Source organism: Glandiceps talaboti, chromosome 9, assembly GCF_964340395.1.
Source record: "Glandiceps talaboti chromosome 9, keGlaTala1.1, whole genome shotgun sequence".
NCBI classification, from domain to species: domain Eukaryota; kingdom Metazoa; phylum Hemichordata; class Enteropneusta; family Spengelidae; genus Glandiceps; species Glandiceps talaboti.
In genome coordinates, this window is record NC_135557.1 from 18181125 (window position 1) to 18201492 (window position 20368).

The 20368-nt window shown below is 36.3% G+C and overlaps 1 protein-coding gene across 1 annotated transcript in view; it reads right to left on the minus strand.

Annotated features, from left to right (window-relative positions):
* The window catches only part of LOC144440281 (neuronal acetylcholine receptor subunit alpha-3-like), a 32738-nt gene extending 12979 nt beyond the window's left edge, over positions 1–19759 (minus strand). The window contains exon 1 of the mRNA XM_078129630.1: positions 19332–19759. Coding sequence (XP_077985756.1) covers positions 19332–19416 — 85 coding nt within the window. The 5' untranslated portion in view covers positions 19417–19759. The remainder of the gene's footprint in view (positions 1–19331) is intronic.
* Positions 19760–20368: the final 609 nt, after the last annotated feature.

A 20368-nucleotide genomic window follows, 5' to 3' on the forward strand; every position in this document is an offset into this window, starting at 1 on the left:
CCCCCCCCCCCCGGTGATGTCCACGCACAGCCAAGTGTTATAAGTACAGCCTCTCACACTTTATTGACATCTAACAAAAAACTCCTACAGATCACACAGAATAAAGGTTTATATAGGTTTTCCTACATTCCATACATATTGGCGCGAATTTGGTATTGACCCTCATGTGATTGGTCAATTAGGAAGAGACAGGATTGGTAAGTAGCTATTGTTTGAACTTGAGATTAACTAATTTGACGTACCTTGATTGGTTGAAATATGTAGATTGCAGTCAGGATCGTAAATTTGACTCTAGCTCAGTGTATTTTCCCTTCCCGATGGATATAATAAATCTTCCCCAGTTTTTGCTAGTCTGTCATATAGCCCAAATAAATGATTGCTGTCCTATATATATATATATATATATATATATATAAACTCTGAGTAACGGCTCCGTACCATAACTTGTGTATTTTGTGTATATATATATATATATATATATATATATATATATATATATATATATATATATATATATATATATACCTTGCTGAGACATGTTGTCTGACAAACAGGACAACTTTTCACGCAACGTCACTTTCGATCAACCTATCTAGTTTCGAGCTTCCGCAAAGTAGACATATCTGTACTATCGATATAGTGGAGGCGATTAATCAACGGTTCACTTATTCATTGCTCACACATAGATGACTTCACAATTAGATGGATATCCATGTCTTGAGTTCGAATTCAGGAAATTAATTCTAAATACTATCTTATTTATATGAATATCTGTTGGACTGCATCTACACGTAGTCAACATGTATGTTATGTACTTAGATTCCGTGTACGTTCATCTTTCCATGTTCCTCTAAAGTCTCTCAAAGTGTTTGTATCTAATTTTTCTTGTTGATGTATTTTATGTAGATTGTGTATTATTTTCTGCATAGCTTTGTTTATCCTTCTGCTCGTACCCCGGGACTGGCTTGTCTTTCTGTCTGTGTATGTATGTATGTATGTATGTATGTATGTATGTATGTATGTATGTATGTATGTATGTATGTATGTATGTCTGTCTGTCTGTCTGTCGGTCTGTCTGTCTACCTAAGTATGTATGTGTACTTATAAGGGACCAGATCAGCATGGTATGGGAGATTCCTGGGGGAGATTGGAATTGCGACGAAGACCGCTCATAAAACGTATAGTTCAGGCCAAGTACACTTTCTTACATACTTGACGACATCACTGTGAAGTTTTAAAGGTGGTAGCCTACTCAAGAATCCCTTAAGGCGATAATTTTACGGCTTGACTACTGAAACTTGTTTTAATAACTTCCATCCAATACTTTCGAAACTTGAGATTCGATGAGAAGCATCCTAGTGGCTTTGTCATGACCTCTGATGACCCCTTGATGGTTTAACCACATGCGGTAGTGTAAAGTAAACGTGAGATAAGTTGCTGGCTATGTGTATGGGGAATAGATCAGGTGCTTGGCGTTGAAGCGATCGCAAAGTGTCCTCGTTTTACGAAAACTTAGCGCAGAGGTACTAGTCATATCTTAGTGGATTCTGACATGGCTAGCTTTAGATCACAATTCAGATAGTTTGCAATAAGAGGAACAAGTGTCAAATGACAGTGCCTCCATGCATACATAACACACGATTCGTAAACATTGCTCTCGCTAAGTTGAACATGCTATATATAGCAGTCACTCTGGCGGAGAAATATCGCTTGATTTCGATCAAGGAATGATTGCTTGTGCCATTAAAAGAAATAGTGGCGCCACATAATTCTGACGCGTTTTTATTTTGTGTAAATAATTTTCATTTTGGCAACAATAAACTATACATGTATTTCCTCTGGCAACGAAAACTACAGAGGGATAAGAAGTAACGTTGTGATAAAGAACACATCGCCGTCATCGGTTTGTTACAATGTTAACAAAATATATCTTGTCCATCGAACTACCAAAGTTCAATCTCATTCCACATTTGTTATACAAAGAGAAGCCTGTTAATCTGACGTCTCGCTCGACAAAAAAATCTTAGTAATACCAATACAGCAATATATCAATCATTTGGGTAGACAAAAATCTTACTGACGTTGCTACACCTCATCGTCTGGCTCCAGTAAAGCTTACTACAATTGCTACATTTGATCGTCTGCAAGACATAAATCTGTCTAAAATTGCTACATTGTATCTTCTGACTCCAACACAATCTTACGATATCTTACTCTAAACATATTAGCTACTTTTCATCGTCTGGTCGGACAATGCGCCAGATGACACTCAATTCTCGTTAAACTGGGGCAGATGAAAATAGACAATTCTTAATTCTGTGTCATGTGTAATATTCATGCAGTCATTTATAGGGAATTATACATAGGACTCGAATTATTCTTGTAAGTTGACATCCATCACCATTCCATCACCCCATCACAGTATTCCTAATAAGGAAGAAGGCATCTTAAAGACAATTTCTCTGAACATTGATGTTCTTCGATGCTCTCCAAATTTGTAAAGCTTGTTCCCGAATCTTGAAATAATAAAATACATCAAGGGTTCACTGCCTTGTTTTCAAGGTAACCGACTATCTTTTATACTCATAGAATTATCATAGTATTCGGCGGCCATGCTGAATTCTAGAAAGGCTTAATCCTGAAACAAAATTTCCCCTTTTTCGGAATATTGGCACTGTGACCCATGATTGTTTTTCGATTTTACAGAAACAAGAGTAATGAATTTATTTTAGAGGCGAGCATACTGCATGGAATCATTGATCATCATCCATCTTGAGATATCAGTGTGCGTAAACAAAACTGACTATTACAAGTGAACAAAAATAAACGATTAAAATATACCCGGATGTTGCAATCGATCAAAGTTAGCTCTCGGCTTTCTTCGGATTACAACCATACTTTGAAATGGGCCATTCTTTTGGATCATATTATACATATCATCCGAACATAATCCGTCGACACTACACGTTAATGTAAAACTGTTGCTAAGATTTTTGTTGAGCCAGACGATAACATGTAGCACTGTTAGTGAGATTTGTTTTGAGCCTGACGATAAAATGTAGCACTTTTTTTTCAATTTTCATTATTTTAATTGTAATCTTCATTTATGGATAGTTTATATATACTTGTCTCCCAAGAATTCCATTTGTTCAGTGTCAATGTTCAGTGTTAATGTAATAGTGTCGATCACTTACTAGATTGAATTCTCAATGACGTCACAGGGATTAACATTTTGTACCCGATAACAGCGGTAAATGCACCACTTTCACTAATTGCAATTGCATACATTTAGAAATAATAACGTCTTAACAGTAACTAACACAAACAGGTTAAGTACATGAAATGTCTATGCAGTCATCTAGTCAATAATCTCGAAGGCAGGAGCACATATTTCTGCTAAAGTACGTTTCGGAAGATGCCGTAAAACGGCATGTGGTTTACGACGTTGCCTAGTCAATAGTTACTGTAGTCCAATATCAACTGATCATGACATACTTTACTCTTATCTAATAGGGTGTGCATTTTTGGGTCAAATAGAGCAATTTTAAAATATCCTTTCCAAACTGAGCTAAAACCTTGAAGAACAGCATTGTGTTATTATAAGTTATGACTGTTATAGCAGCCTATATAAACAAAGGCTTGAATATATATCATTATTATCAACCAAAGATAAGTTCCTGGCAGTCATTGATGCCTCGTTCATGATTAAGTTCATGGGGCAACATCACGACACAAAGGCAAACCCATGCACCCCTTTATTCACCCATTACAGACATATTTACGTCCATAGATAGATAGACGGATGGACACACACATACACCCATATATATATATATATATATATATATATATATATATATATATATATATATATATATATATTCATATACATACATACATACATACATACATACATACATACATACATACATACATACATACATACATACATACATACATACACACATACAGTCTCATAGGATAGCATATGACAACTATTATCTCTGAGGCTACGGAAGTGTTGTATTGTCGCATATGGTCTTTTATTTTACAACGTTGATAATAAACTATTTTTTTTATCATTATTCACATATTCTATTTCGGGAAATTAATAAATCAGGAGACATCACAGGTTGTCGGGGAGAACACAAGGAATGGAACACAAGGAAAATACACTTCCTCAATTTGGGATAATGATAAGGCAAGGGAAACGACTGATGAGTCAATTATTGGCATTTACTCTATAGTATCCTGTTGTGGCAGACTAGATGGCGTCCTTTGTAGAAATGATATGACTCAAAAGATTGATTTGAATTCATCACATGGTTATGATAGAGTAAATATTGAATAACTGAAGCGGTTAATTCATCCATACAACTAATGTGCTGTCCTTGGTATTGTTTTTATATAAACCTGATCCGTTTAATGGTACAAGCATTTTTAAAATCATGTCCAGAGGTAGTAAAATTCACAATTGGACAAAAACTGTTTAAAGCATTGACAAATACTAGTATAATTCCACAACGTTTTAAATGTATTCATCCTTCTGAAGTAGAAATATGCCTCATTAGTTATGACGTAAGGTTATTGAGTTTTCATTACCGGTGAGTCAGTAGTCGAATGATTACAGTGCGGAATCATCAGCCACAGTATATACAGAGCCAGTTTGCGTGAGAACTTAGACTTCGGGGAAAGCTGAGTAAATTATGAATTTACGACTCAAAGAATTTTCTAATTACTTGCAGCAATATCATAGCAACCTCAACCTAATTTCATTAAGTACTTTATATCAATATTTTAAAAGGCCTACAGGCTGGGATTCATTTACTGTATTTTCTTTCCTTTAGCATGCCTTGTGGGAAACCTTTTTAAAAGTGACCACATGCGTGTGTCCTTCAAGGCAATCTCTTAGTCTATTTGCGTCACAAACGACCCGCGTGGTATGTCACACCTGGTGTTCTCTTTAATGTGGAATTCATCGAAATATGAAAATGTTTATTCACAATTAATTACAAAGGGACTCAATGGTAAAGGAACGGCAGTGTCCTTCTTAGTAATGTTACTTTACATGAATGGTTTCCACAGGGAATGCCGGACGTGATGCCAATATTACAATTGTGGTGTGCAATTACACTAATGGATATTTATAAGAAATACTTCCTTCCGGTGATTATGAAGTAATTATTTTAACAGTTTCATGTACGTGAATCAGTCCCTGTATTACATTGACTTAGTTTTACTAGGGTAATGTCTTGGCATAGGCTTTACAAGCCTGGTATATGTCTCGATCTATGTATTATAAGTGTTCTGAAGTTTACCTTTGTAGCCATTATTCATGTCAAGGAGTAGACACGGTTCAAAACAGTATTGGCTAATTATTTATAAAATTATTTTCATTTTACAAATATTATACCCTGATGGAATCAGTAGGGTTTTCGTGAATTAAATTAGATTGACAATGATTAATTATTTATTTATTTATTTATTTATTTATTTATTTATTTGTCATTTGTACCTTCTCCAACCATGTTTTTTGTGTGTGTCGAATTGTATCAGTACTTAAACATGCTGTTGTATAGATTTTCCGTCGTTACGTTATTTGTATTGTTATTTAAGGGTATGCTCATTGGTCAAGAAACATAATGTAATCAATTGAATTGAATTAAAAGATTAACCCTGTAGAAACACTTTCTTCTGCAACAACAACAACAACAACAACAACAACAACAACAACAACAACAACAGCAGCAGCAGCAGCAGCAAATATTGCGAGCATAGCATTATAGACTTATCTGTATCTGTATCTAGACATACAAGCACCAATACTTGTTGTCGAGTTACATAGTCAAGGGTCATGTGTGGAGCAATACAATTAAAGTACTAGGGAGCTGAAGTATTGGTAGCATTCAGTGCAGTTTTCAAGGCTTGTATGTTGGGTGCACAGCCAGCTTCATAAGGTAGTAAGTTCCACAGTGGCAGTTTTTTTGGGTATAAAGAATGTCGATAACAGTCTTTATTTGTAGTTATCATGTTGTATTTATGACTGCCTTATGTACAGAATGTATGTTAATGTAGTTGATGACTGAAGTCAGTGAAGGTATTCGACTTAGAACAAATATACTGACAAAACCTTCCAATGGTTTCGTTTCGTTTCATTTCGCGAATTACCATAGACCGCAAATTAACGTTATACGTATTCTGTTAATATACAAGGTTGAATCAGGTTTTAGATGCAATGCTATTTAGTATGCACATCACTGTCAAGTGATTAGTTACATTATACGGAACATTAAAGTACGAACTGCCAAGCCAGAGAACACAATCTATTTGTCTTGTAAAATCGTACTTCAAACAAAGGCCTCACATATAATTTTCTATTCACGTTAATTGAATAATGAATGACGTTATTTTCTTTCACTAGGTGAAAGTTAACTAGATAAAAGTGCACTCAGTGTCGTCAGAGTATTTCAATTGATTTGCCGCCGTGTCATTTATGGTCTTTCAGGAGTCGTCTGCTAACACGGTTTGTGATCTGTGAACGTTACGTACTTCCTGACGATATGCACCACTGAAACATGTGCTAAACCTTTCTGTTATTTTCATTAAGAAGACCCAAGCCTATTCTGAGAAAAAATAGCGCTCACGGTACAATTTGTTGAACTACTGAATGAAATCCATGTTTGAATCCAATATGGCCGCCAAATACGTTACCTGCATGGTGTAATAGAACACTGAAAAAACAAGATGTGAAGAAGGTGAACTCCTAAATTTCACCCCCTACCCCAAGGACTTGGAAGAAGCTTTCACATGGCAAATTTTAGGAGACTTGACTATCTTTAATATTCAGGAAAATTGGGCTCAGATGCTGGGAAGAATACACGTGGCGTTCGCTGTGACTGAAAGCGTATGACTTAGCTTGTGCCTAGATATTGAATATTTAATGAGCACTACCATATATAGTTATTGAGGCAAATCAAACTAACATAGCTGTTGATTCAAAACCATCCTTTCACCTACGATTTTAACTTGTCACTACACTACTTACGGATAAAATCAACCAAGCGTAGTTCGTAAAATTGATTAACTCCAACCTTCAATTTGATTAACGGAAACAGTCATTTCAGACTTTTGTGTAATTTTCTTGAAGCATAATACAAACCTTCAAATTTCATCGCCGGGTTGACCACTGTTTTACTTCACACTTACAAATGGTTAAATTCACCGTAAAATTAGCCAATCAACAAGGCTGTAACAACAAAGGTGACTCAACTAATTAAATATTCAAAGGCTAAGTACCTTTATGCAATCGCGTGATTAATAAGGAATAACGGCGTTGCATTAATTACAGACAATTTCGTTTAGTGGCATGGTTGATTACGATGAATTGGTAATTTCACATGTTGCCTCTGTTTCATTATGATGAATTATCAACAGACTCACTTGAAAATAATTTCTTCAATTTGCATTCAACAATGATGGAGCGTCCTGTAATGACCTTTAACCCCACCCATTACAATATCGTACAACAAGATGGAGACTCAATTTTCATCTTTAAAAAGCCAATGTCATTAATTTTACATACAAACAAGAAGTTTTACATAAAATTTACATCAAAATATTGTTTTGGATTTTGGTTTAAAACAATCTTGATGTTATTCCAAAAGCGGGGAAAAGTGCTTGTTTTTTATAAGACATTTGACAGGAAAATAGTCATGATTGAACTCCATCTTTCATATTCCAGACAGCTACTCTAGATCTCATATAACCCTATATAGGATGACTACGCAACGACTGAAGCTTTTTCATGAAATATTATAATCTAATTTAAGAAATAGGAACAGTGCTATGTATCATCCAGTATGGGTGTATGCATGTATGCATGTATGTATGTATGTATGTATGTATGTATGTATGTATGTATGTATGTATGTACGCACGCACGCACGCACGCACGTACGTATGTATGTACGTACGTATGCGCAAAATGTTTTGCGTCGTCCAAGAAAGGTGGCACAGATTGTATATGGAATTTATTGAATCAGACGTTTGAGAGAGAATACATTGTATTGTAATTTATGAGAGAAGTTGAGAATATATTACAATCTACTTTAACCAGTATATTTGTAAGCTAAAATAGAGAAAGTATGTGGCATTGTTTTGTGGCATGGGTTTGCATTTGTGCTAAAATATGTTGTGTAAAAAGCACGTGCGAGTTATAATCAAAGTGGTATAGTGCTCGAAAGTGAAATGGCAAACTTGTGCGCGACCTTTGACCGAAAGAAAACATACGTCACAGAGTCCAACATCTCGCAGTCAATATCAGAAAATCCACAACATTATCAACGTGTGAGACCGAAATCAATTAGACCTGGCCTTGGTCGTTCTATATAATTATGGCTAACTAAGCCATGGCAAGTACTTTGTGTTTAATTCGATAAATCAACACGTTAACCTGACGACAGTAAATATGTGAAAGTCATCATCAATAGAAATTCATTTAATACAAAGTGCAGGAGGATTAACACACTTGGTGACGTAACACATCTTTATGTTTTCGTACGCATGCGCTTAATCCGAAGTGCTGTGGGCTGTGGATTGCGCTGTGGAAACACAGCTAGATTCAAATACTAGCATGTCAACTGTGCAAGTAAACATTGTCGCACGTTAGGTAATTTTTTTTAAAGGCAAATGTTTCAATCCCAGGTTTTGCATTAGAATTATCTTATCAATGGAGCCACACAGAATATTATATATAATAGTTCGTCTGTTCTTGACCAACGGTTTCTAAAGCTGTACAAGAAAATAATTTTCCACACATAAATTTTAATTCTAATCGAAACTGTGCCATTTAAATAGTTTAAATCATTATACAGCAGGCTAGCCAACTCCTTCATCTTATTCATATAGTGGTGCGATTGCTGGGACTCCAAGTCCCTGGAGACATATGAGAAGCAAATTATCGTAGATGGAGTCTCCGGTCGGTGAGTGAAACAGTATAATTTGCAAATCGAACGGCGAAATCATAAACATAACAACCGAACACGTGTAGTACTATATTTACACTACTTTCTAAGTTAAACCTTCATCTCTAGTGTCAATAAAATGAACATTTTTTGAATTTCTGAAAAAAAGTAGTTGGCTCTATCTTGGAATTCAAACCACGAAGTCCTTTGCCGGTAAACCTGAAGTATAAACTTATATCAACACATGTCAGTATTCATTTTTCGGCAAAAAACATAACTTCTGAAAAAACTTATACAAAATTGGGTTTAGCCAGATTCTCCAAAGCAGATATGATTGGCACGTGTCATTTTTCCTTTTAAGCCAAAACATTTAACATTTAGGAGTGTTTCCAATTTACCTAAAACTAACAAAAATGTATCGGATTGTCTAATAAATGCACGTGTAAATATGCTGAGAGCTTTAAGAGCCTCAACAACTGACGTGCAATAAGTTCAATTCGATATGGACACCAACGACGGACCGCTAAGTGAGAACACCATATATTTAGTCTTGTACACGCGTCCAACAAACAACCAATGATGGCTTTTCGTCATACTTTCACGATCTTATCGACACCCAACTCCTCAACCAATCATTCCCGAAATTTGAGGATTCCACGTCGTGCAGGGTAGCGTGCTGTAAATTATAGATAGTCCACGAAGCAGCGAAAACATATGTTAACTTCATCATAGCATCGGAAGCTAGCTTTCATTGTAGGTCTGATAATACATATATAAAACGTTGATTATGTTAAATCTTATTTTCATTATGATACCGAACTAAGTGATACAGTTTAATGTATATTGTGTATACAGCGTTGTATCTCTTTGATCAAAAGACTGTAAAATGCAATCGCTTGGCATCGCTCCATGCATGTGAAACGGTTGACTTAGGGTTAAACGACAGTGTTGAAATGAAAGAAATGTGGATATCAGACGCGTAACTCATATATGTTGCATTAAAACCCAAACGTGAGTATCTTAACTCCATCCAGGTCTGTACTAATTCCTACACAGATAATTGATAAAAGAGAAACAGGTCGATTTAAGAAAGAAAATAATTGTGTCTGTGGTAGTGGTAGTGGTGGTGATGATGATGATGATGATGGTGGTGATGGCGATGATGATGGTGATTGTGGTGGTGATGATGATGATGATGATGATGATGATGATGATAATGATGATGATGATGATAATGATGATGATGATAATGGTGGTGGTGGTGGTGATGATGATGGTGATTGTGGTGGTGGTAGTGATAATGATGATGATGATGATGATGATGATGATGATGATGATGATGATGATGGTGGTGGTGGTGGTGATATGGTGGTGATGATGACGGCAATGAAGAGGAGGAGGAGGCATAGGAACAGGAGGATGCAGATGAAGAAAATAGAGATATTTAACTGCTGGAATTAACTATAAAACACTTTATATAAGTACGACACTGCACAAAGAGCTCTGCATCGCATAGAAGACGATAATTGAAACAACTTGAAACAGCTGTAAGTTAATAACATCGATTTTCGTCGTCATAACCAATGTCCATTAAAGTGCCCCACCTTTCAACGACCATGCTTAAAAGTGTAAATAACATTTTAAAAATAACTACATATGCTACTCTACGACTAATTTCCGTTCTCATATATCTAATGCCACTTAAACGCCATATCAATGTCTATATAGCTATATATATAGATAATGTAGACGTCTTGAATATCTTCTCAATCACTCAACAGTAGTTGAGTTTCAAGACAGAGGGATTACTGTACTCGAAACGATATGGTAATAAAATGACACTGCCACTCAATATTACATCGAAATTACTAACCTGCTTGTGTGAAAAAAATAGCCACATTATGAAAATTCATCAATTTTACGCAAAGATTTTGACATGGAATGATAAATAAAAGTCATTTTTATGATCCCAAACCAAAATAATATTCATACGTGCCAAATATTTTCGGTTTTTTTTTGTACAAATGAATTTAGCAAGGCGGTTCGCGTCATTGAAGGGGTCAAAGGTTAGATTCTTCACACGTCAACAATTGAATAACTCTGGTCGTTTGAGAAGTTTTAGCAGATGACAGGTGACTAACTAACATGTTTATGCAACTTGATGATGAAGACACAGATACCAAAAAGTTACCATATTTATTAGAAATGCATAGAAATATTTGGGGAATTTCCCGTCTCTCTACGCAGTAAATTCTTAGACTGGCGCCTTCACTGCTACTACATGGAAGTATGCGTTCTTTGGGTGTATTTTATGTACAATTTATTAAAGGGGTCATGGGTGACACACTTCGATCGAGATTTCGTCGTTTATGAATTAAATTAGAGCAATTAATACAAATTTGTATAATTTCAACGAACAATAAATTTGAAACGAGTCGATAAATATGATCGAGGATTTTAAGGTCATGGACGACACACGCCTGTGACATATCATTTGATCATGTATGAATTTAAAATATGATATTAATATATCCATAACGGTAATTCACAGGATTTACTTCCAAAATAAAACTGAAATGAGCAAATTAATTGCAGAAAAGCGATAATTTTCTCGCTTAAATCTTGGCGGGAGATTTTCGCAGGTAGAACACCGCTGACGACACATTCTGAAATTTATCCTGTAAGTAGCGTGGCTGATAGCGAGTCCTTACACGAACATGAAGCACGTAATTGTGAGTTTAATTGGGTACCGCAGCATGTTTAGTTACGCAACGAAGCGGTTAAACGGCGGCATTTTATCTTTAATGTGACTGGAGGGGGTACAACAATTATACTTGGAGAGACCAATTACAATTGTTGTGTCTCTTCATTCGCTATTCACGTCACTTTTTGAAACTAATGTGTTTACTTCAACGTGAAGTTCTGTAAGTTATTGTTTGTGCCTCTCTGGAATTCTTATTTTGGAGTTCAGAATGTTCGATTCAAAGTTAACCATACAGTTTGCAGTCTGCATCCCCTTAGATTTAAGGCTATGCCATAATGGAAAATAAATCATCAATGTTTGTGACTTGCACTGTGCATAAGTAATAAACACATATGTCTCCACGACTCCGTCATCAGCAACACGATGCTTTAGCCCCAAACATCAACAATCTTGTAATGTGATATATGCATATTTTTCTTCTTTCTCTTGCTTTTGAAATGGTTTATGGTCATAATACCAAAATGTATCCGACTGACCGGCCACTGATACAGCAATCATTTATATAATGTTTTCATAGTACGATATCATTGAATAATTGTATATTTTGGCGGGAAAGACGCAGACTATAAAACATGAGAATTGTTTATTTGTGAACGGTGGAAACTTTTGACGACCAATGTGGTTCCGGATTTTCATTTACGCTTATAAAAGTCGGGAAAGGAAGCCCACAAGAGTACTGATTTTGAAATATGTTTTACTTTTCAGGAAAAAAAATGAAAATCGTAAATTGCTGAATTGTTTCAATGCCTACAATTGAGTGTTTTGACATTGAGTGTAACTTTGCAACCCAGCATTCGTCTGAAGCTTCACGTCGTTTATACATTGTGCGCAGACGGAAGCCATCTTGAACAATGCAGACATCGTGTTCATGTTGAGATAACTCGTCATACTTTATGTCAACTCATGTTAAAAAATTTTCCAACGCGACATACCAAATAAGAACATTGATCATTCCTCGATACAGGAAGCGATTCCCGTTGTTTATCGCCGGGTCGACATATTTCCGGTTAACGCTCACAATTTAATATATCGAACTTGTCGTATTCATCCGGGTATGAAAAATAGGGCTATATTTAATGAAATTACCGGATTCCGACAGACCATGGCGGTCACGGCATATTGCGGCACGAATACTTGTCTTCGAGAAACACCTGTCGTTAAGCCTTGTAGTATGGCTAACAAATAACAAGCTTGAGTCATTGTAGATGTAAATTTGTCTCCGTGTTTTTCATCGTAAAACATTCTACAGCGCGGCTATTTGTTTAAATGTTTGCAGTGTAGAAGCACCATGTCGTCAATTTATGTCGGTCCCAATGGAAATTTATCGTGCCACACCATTATGGGCTCTTTTTAGTAATGCAAGACGTGGTTTTGAGACTGTAAAATCAATTAGTTTTCAATATTCATTAAGATATATCAGCCTCCACGAGATTTGTGCATCCCTCGTGACTGCAATGCCAAACGTAGATCGTCCTTGTCAATTTAAAACATCGCTAGACCTGAGTCCATCGAGTTTTGAGAAATGGAAAGATCAAGTTGCAGTCGGTCTTTCGGTCAACGTTGTTTTAAATCCTGCAACTTTGGAGTCTTGAATGAGTTTTTTGATGTAATCGAAAAGAGCATTTTTTGTATGTTTTGTGCGTTAAACGTTTGTAGCTTACATTGGACTCCGCTGGGAAAATGAGTATTACTTTTGCTCCGAAAACCGTTGCAATATTTGAAACTAAAACTTGGAAATTTTGAATCTCGGGTCAGTTTCTAAATAGGCGTGTTTCACCTAGCTTTTTTCGTATATTTTGCGAGTAAATCTCGTGGTTCAACATTGGACTCCCAGTGGACAATGGTATTACCTGATTATTTTATGTCTTGAAGACGTTTCGATATTTGAAACTTAATACTCGGAGTCTCGAGTGACTTGAGGTAGTTGAAATAACATTTTTCATTTCGTATGTTTTGCGCGTAAAGTTCATAGCTTACATTGGACTCAGGGGAAATTAAAATAGATACTTGGTATTGTATTCCTATTTAGACATTTGCAATATTGGAAACTTAAAACTTGGAAATTGGGAGTCTCGAGTGATTTTGTAAATTGATGTGCTTGTGAAATAACATTTTCGTATGTTTTGCGCGTAACGTTTAATTTGTTGTCCACATTTGAGCTCCTCGGAGAAAATGGATATTTTATTTCGCAGACGTCTAAATATTGGATATCCAGAGCAATCTTCTATGGTTAGCATATACGGAAGAATTACTGTTGTGTATTTTTAGACGCTTGTGAATGAAAGAAAGGCGAGATTTTGTTCAAACATTTTGGAGGAGAATATTGGTGTAAAACTTTCTTCAAGGTCCAGGTTGGTAGGGTTACTAGGTATGAAAACAGTTTTCTGGTACAGAGCCTACAGAAAAAATGCTCTAGAGCACAAAAATGGACGTATGGAATTATTTTAGCGGCACTGATAAGACAACACTAATGAGAGAACCTGTGGTTGAGTTCTTGATTTTTAACTTTGCGCTTTACTCAATTAACTTCGTCGTTTGGTCTAAAGGATATACATGTAAAGCACTTTTAGTACTTGAAAGTGTCTGAAATACCGGAAACGCGTATATTCATGTTAGTCATAATTTACTAGATATGTAAACAAGTAAGATAACTCGCATCAAAACACGAGTCCTTATGTTATGGCGAGAGTTCTTCGTCAAGTGCTTTATAAACCGTGGTTTTTGTATATAATTGAGGCTGACCTAAGATAACGGTATTGCCCTTAACATTTTCAACAGGAGGACCCAGACACCACAGACGAGTACACCCTCTAGAGGTTCCTAGCCTTGGGTCTAGTTGTGGGGGACTGTCACCTTTCTCCTACCCGGGCCCCTACCCCAAGGCAAGAGTAGAAAATCACAACACGAGTGGATCCACTCACAGTTAATTGTCTGTGATCCACTCTAGGTCGAACCCGTCTGAGAATGGGGGCAATCCGGGGTGACGGCTTTGTCACCATTTCCACAAAACACTCATGGTGTTACCACGTCGTGGTGAAAGGCCGAAAACCAGTAGCCCCGTCTATCTACACTGCGGGCTTCCATTTTCAACAGCGTTCCAGTGCTATATATACACAATCCAATCTCAAACATTTCATATTAAATTAAAACCACCGGTAAGTGTGAGTAACATGGGGCGATATTTTATTAATTTCGAAATGGTACGACATGTCGAAGTTTTTTTTACTCAGGGGAGCGATAATTCAATTACTAGGGACGTGCTGGATTATTTCTTTTAGAATACTGTAGACCACACAATGTACAGATTCGTATGTAAACACTGAAGTCTGGTTATGTCGACATCCAGCATAGTTTTTAATGTAGTTTTATCAGCTGAGTAAACCAAAGGGGGGTTCTATAAAACGTGCATTCTATTAGGTTGACTGTGGATGTATGTTCTTGACGAAGAGATCGCGTGATTAAAACAGTCAGATGGTGAGTTTTTGTTGACAAAAGTGAAATGAGAGACTGTACCATTTTCACAGAGATATACAGAATAGATATAAATACAATTTGCAATTACAATATTACTCAGACTGATAGATTGGAACGTACATACATACATACATACTTACATACATACATACATACATACATACATACATATATACATACATACATACAGACAGACATACGTGTAGTATACATAATACATATAATATAATATATATATTATTTGGGTGGTCGAAAATATTCACAAGATCCACACTCATATTATGACGTATTATATACAGTAAGATATGTTCTATATCGATTGAACACAATTCTTCTATTAAGTTATGAAATGTATACTATAATGTATAACCCAAATATTCAATACTGGCATTATTGATTCTTGTTGCTGTGGGCAATGTGAGTACAAGTGTTTCCTGCAGAAATTCTGTACAGCAATATGATAATATTGACTTGCGTACTAACAGAAGTTGAGTATTGAGATATTGTACACTAAGTCAATGAATGCTACATCATGTATCTATATCCATCACCACAACCACAAAACAAAAACCATACATACATACATACATACATACATACATACATACACATACATACATACATACATACATACATACACACACACACATACACACACATACATACATACATACATACATACATACACATACATACATACATACATACATACATACATACACACACTGCACACATGCCTACAGAGACACGCACATACACATCGTCAGTTTCAGTTCAGATCTTATTAATATTTCCCAGCTCAAGAATTACATTACATGTATACATTCACGTCGTGTTCATTGTTTTTTTTTCAAAAAAGTGATGTTGATTTTATTTTTACAAAGTAGCATAAATTGCTATTCGCATTATGACTAATCATCGTCAATTCCACATATTCCCCTACATTAATCACCGTATATTATTACCCTATAATTATTCAAGTTAATGGTATAAATGTCCTCAATCCCGACCCCCACTCTTTCTTTTATATTAGGAAGCCTTCCATAATTACAAGGGGAGGGCCAGGGAAAATCAAACTTGGACTGTTGCACAAATGTGACCCTCGCCGATTCCGTCTTACAAGCAAGTGACCCTCCCGCAAGTTCCTTTCTATAAGCTTAAAACATGATCGACCTCTTCAGATATTATATAAAGATTTGTTAAATTTGATACCCCATTCCATATACCCTTGTAATTACTGAAGGCTCCCCTACTCCAGCTTCGGAAAATCCAAAGATGAGTGAATGAACCAATCTTCAACTTGACCATAGAACTATCGTTATGAACAAAGGTGATTCTATTCACCCCCCCCCCCTCTTTCTCAAGTTCTCTTATCTGAATGAAAATTATTTGGAGACTGCATATTTGGACCTAAAAATCACTTATGTACACACACCGTTTGAGTATTTTTTGCGCGGTTAAGTTTATACAAACATGTACGTTTCCTCAATCGCCACTCTTCCACTTCGTCATTGTTGTTATTCCCTTCTAGTTCTACCATCTTGTACTGTTTTAGCCTGTCAATTAGAATTTAGTTGTCTGTCTCCATTTGCACCTAAAAAGTACTTACGTAATCGCAACGTTTGAATATTGTCGCTAAGTTAGAAATGCAAACGACGGTCAATTAATTCCGTACATTGAAATGATATTGAAAATGAAATTGCTAAAATAAATAAATAGATTTGATGCAGTGCAACCATAATAATACCCAGCTGTCTTGCTAGTGACAAGACTTGAATACATCGACAATTGGTTTCATATGCCCTATTAAATTTTGTAATTGTTATGATACGAAAATCAAAGGTTAATGAAAATACATATGATATTTTAGAGGCCCATCATGAAATTAGATATAACGGATGGGTTGAAGACATCTGAGACGAAGCTAACATTAAAGATGCCCAACCCAAACAGTCATTGATGTACAATGTTTCTATCACTGTGGTCGCTGTTACGAATAAGGCTGTAGAAATTGATGAGGTCCTGTTGTTTTGAAAGATGATGTTATCACGTGATGTCAACGTAAATGATATAAAAGGTTAACAAATGGAGTAGTGTGTGTGTATGTATGTATGTATGTATGTATGTATGTATGTATGTATGTATGTATGTATGTATGTATGTATGTTTTCGAGCGTGGGTGCATGCATGTGTGTCTGTTTGTGTGTCTGTGTCTGTCTGTCTGTCTGTCTGTCTGTCTGTCTGCCTGTCTGTCTGTCTACAGTTCAGATTAGCATTAAAATCTGTACGATTAAAACAGTTATCATAGAGAGATATGAAATAGGACGGTTCACAACAAATCAATGACCCTGTTTGTATCCTTATAGCGCCATTGATCAGGTTTCACACCAATACCAAAACCTGGGATTGAAATCCTGCTGCTTGATTGCACTGTACACCCCCCCCATGACGTGACACGTGACAATAACCATAGATATTCCAACTCCATGATTCACAGAACGATTACAAAAGATGATTCAGTGAGAATTCTTTAATTTGAAATGAGAAAAGTCGCAGACAAACATTTTACATTATCGGTCTGTGTAGACAGTAAGATGCGACATTCGTGCCACACCATCATCCATCACTTTAGAAACCTGGTATTAAGACGACAACAAGACGTATATCTTTGGAGTCTATGGCGACCATTTCTTTGTACGATTTGAGTTAGCATGCAATAATACACAATAGAGAGGCTAATGATTGTGGAAATAGTTTATCGTACATTCTCGTGTAACATAAAAAAGCGATGTTCTAGGAGCATTTATTTTACTATGTTATTTACAGCACATCAACAGTTACTGCATGAGTACGTATATTAGAATTTTAGCACATTCTCTCCAACGGTATACACGTCCAATTTATACGTTAAGTGCTTGAGTTTTGATCCCTGGTTCTTCCATTATTAGTGCTATCTTATCAGTGCATCCATACGGATGACACAGGTTCATTCTCTTGTTCTAAGATTAGATATTTTTATAGCTCCACCAGACATTATTTTTGCTCACCTAGATATTAATTCTAATACCATCTAGGTCTTGACGCATGGAAACAAGTGAAAGGGCCCACCCACATATACGTCCACAATTAATTATTACCAGGGCACTAAGTATTTATATTTATATCATGGCTATTTCCTCTTAGCATGATAACAATCTAAAAAGAAAAAAAAATATGGAACGTTTATCATCAAAGGGCTGAGGTGATGATCATGTCTGATGATACTTCCGTTAAAAGTACGGTACAGTAGACAGAGTGTTATAACGATGTTATCCTTCGGGACTAACTGAGACACGGTCGGATGAAACGGGATATGGAAAGTAGAAGAAGAAGAGTGGGGAAAGAGAGGAACGTGGTATAGAGAGTAGTGGTATATAGAGACACAAACTGAACGACAAATTGGGACAAATAAGACATACATACATACATACATACATACATACATACATACATACATACATACATACATACACTCACTCAAACAAACACTTGCACATAGGTGGACAGAGCATATCCGTACTACAAACATACCGTAGATATGTTATACATGTTTACTGTACATATCGACACCAGGCCTTGCTTACATCGCGACACATATTTGGACACAAGCTAGGTTATACAATAATGGCAGAATCGTTGAACAATACGAATGTATGAGTGAACGTGTTTTGAAAAAAAAGACATACACCAACGTAAAACATAAAGAAAGTAATCGATATTTATAAAAACGGGTAGAGGTCATCTCTAGAAACTATAACCGCTTAATACAGTCCTGTAATGATAGCAGTTTCCACAAGTTGTTTGTATTAAGGTTTTTTTAGTACTCGCCAAAAACGATATGTGCGTATTGTTCGCTACTATCTAACAGAGAACCACTGTGTTCTTTCTTGTTTTCGAAATCACATAGCACCGTGTTCTTAGCACGATTACGCATTCCGACGGTGGTTCTCAACAAGTGCCATTGTCCCAAACAATGGATGAACGGTAAGACAAACATTGGAAAATGCAGTATAGTTGTGGTGGTGAAATGAACACAGAAATGTACAATACTGGCGCTGTGTCAATAACAGTGAAGAACAAAAAATACCTACCTGGTGAAGCGAAAATGAAGAACGCAAAAACGGCTGCGATGAATATGTCACCAGTGAAGTAATTTCTTCTCCGTAGATTAGCCATGTCTCTACCGTTAGTTTTTTTTTTACATGAATATGCAAGTTTACTCTGTGGCTATCGATCGACGTTGATCTCCTTAGTCAGTTAGTACAATACACAGCAATGTAGGACTCGTTTACACAATCCCTTCTCTATAGAAATTTTTCAACGCAACGCCCAATCAATACCACACTAGAGAACGAAATCTCCCGAGGGAATAACGCTTGCTGCAAAAATTCGCTGATTCTAGTGCTTGACAGACCGTTCAACTTACATGCGTTGGTGTTGCAAGGCTAAACACCGTACGACCAGTAAACCCGTATATAACTTCGTTGAACAGCTTCGCGAGAGGAAATCAAAAGGTGAATCACGCGCGATCACACGAAGTTCCCGCTGTCATCGCGAGCTGTGTATTATTGTCGAATTAAAAACCCACGCATACACCGCTGGTTCGAAATTCCTATAGTGGCAACAAAACAGCAAACAATTCCATTCACTTTCACCATGCACTACGTTGGAGCGCCAAGAATTTCTTTGGCACCGTTGAGTGAGCGTGCATTTAATATCTTCTAAAAGGTTACTATATCTGCGATTTAATCTAGCAATATATCAAATTTGACCCGTGACCTCTCCTCGCCAGACTCCTTTCAATCATGTGTGTAGACAACAGTGAAGAATGCTTCAATAGCTAATATTTCATCACGAAATGAAATTCAACACCCACAGCTGTCAAGGCTTGTTGAATACAATATGAAAATCACAATTCAGATGAGATCATTTTTTTCTGAGTTAATATTTACACAACTATTTTATGTCGATTGTGCAATATATACTTAACACGTCATCACATACTATAGAGGGCGAAGGCAACTTCAGAATCTCCGACTCAGTGTATTCTGTTTATATTACAGTCTGTCTGTCTGTCTGTCTGTCTGTCTGTCTGTCTGTCTGTCTGTCTGTCTGTCTGTCTGTCTGT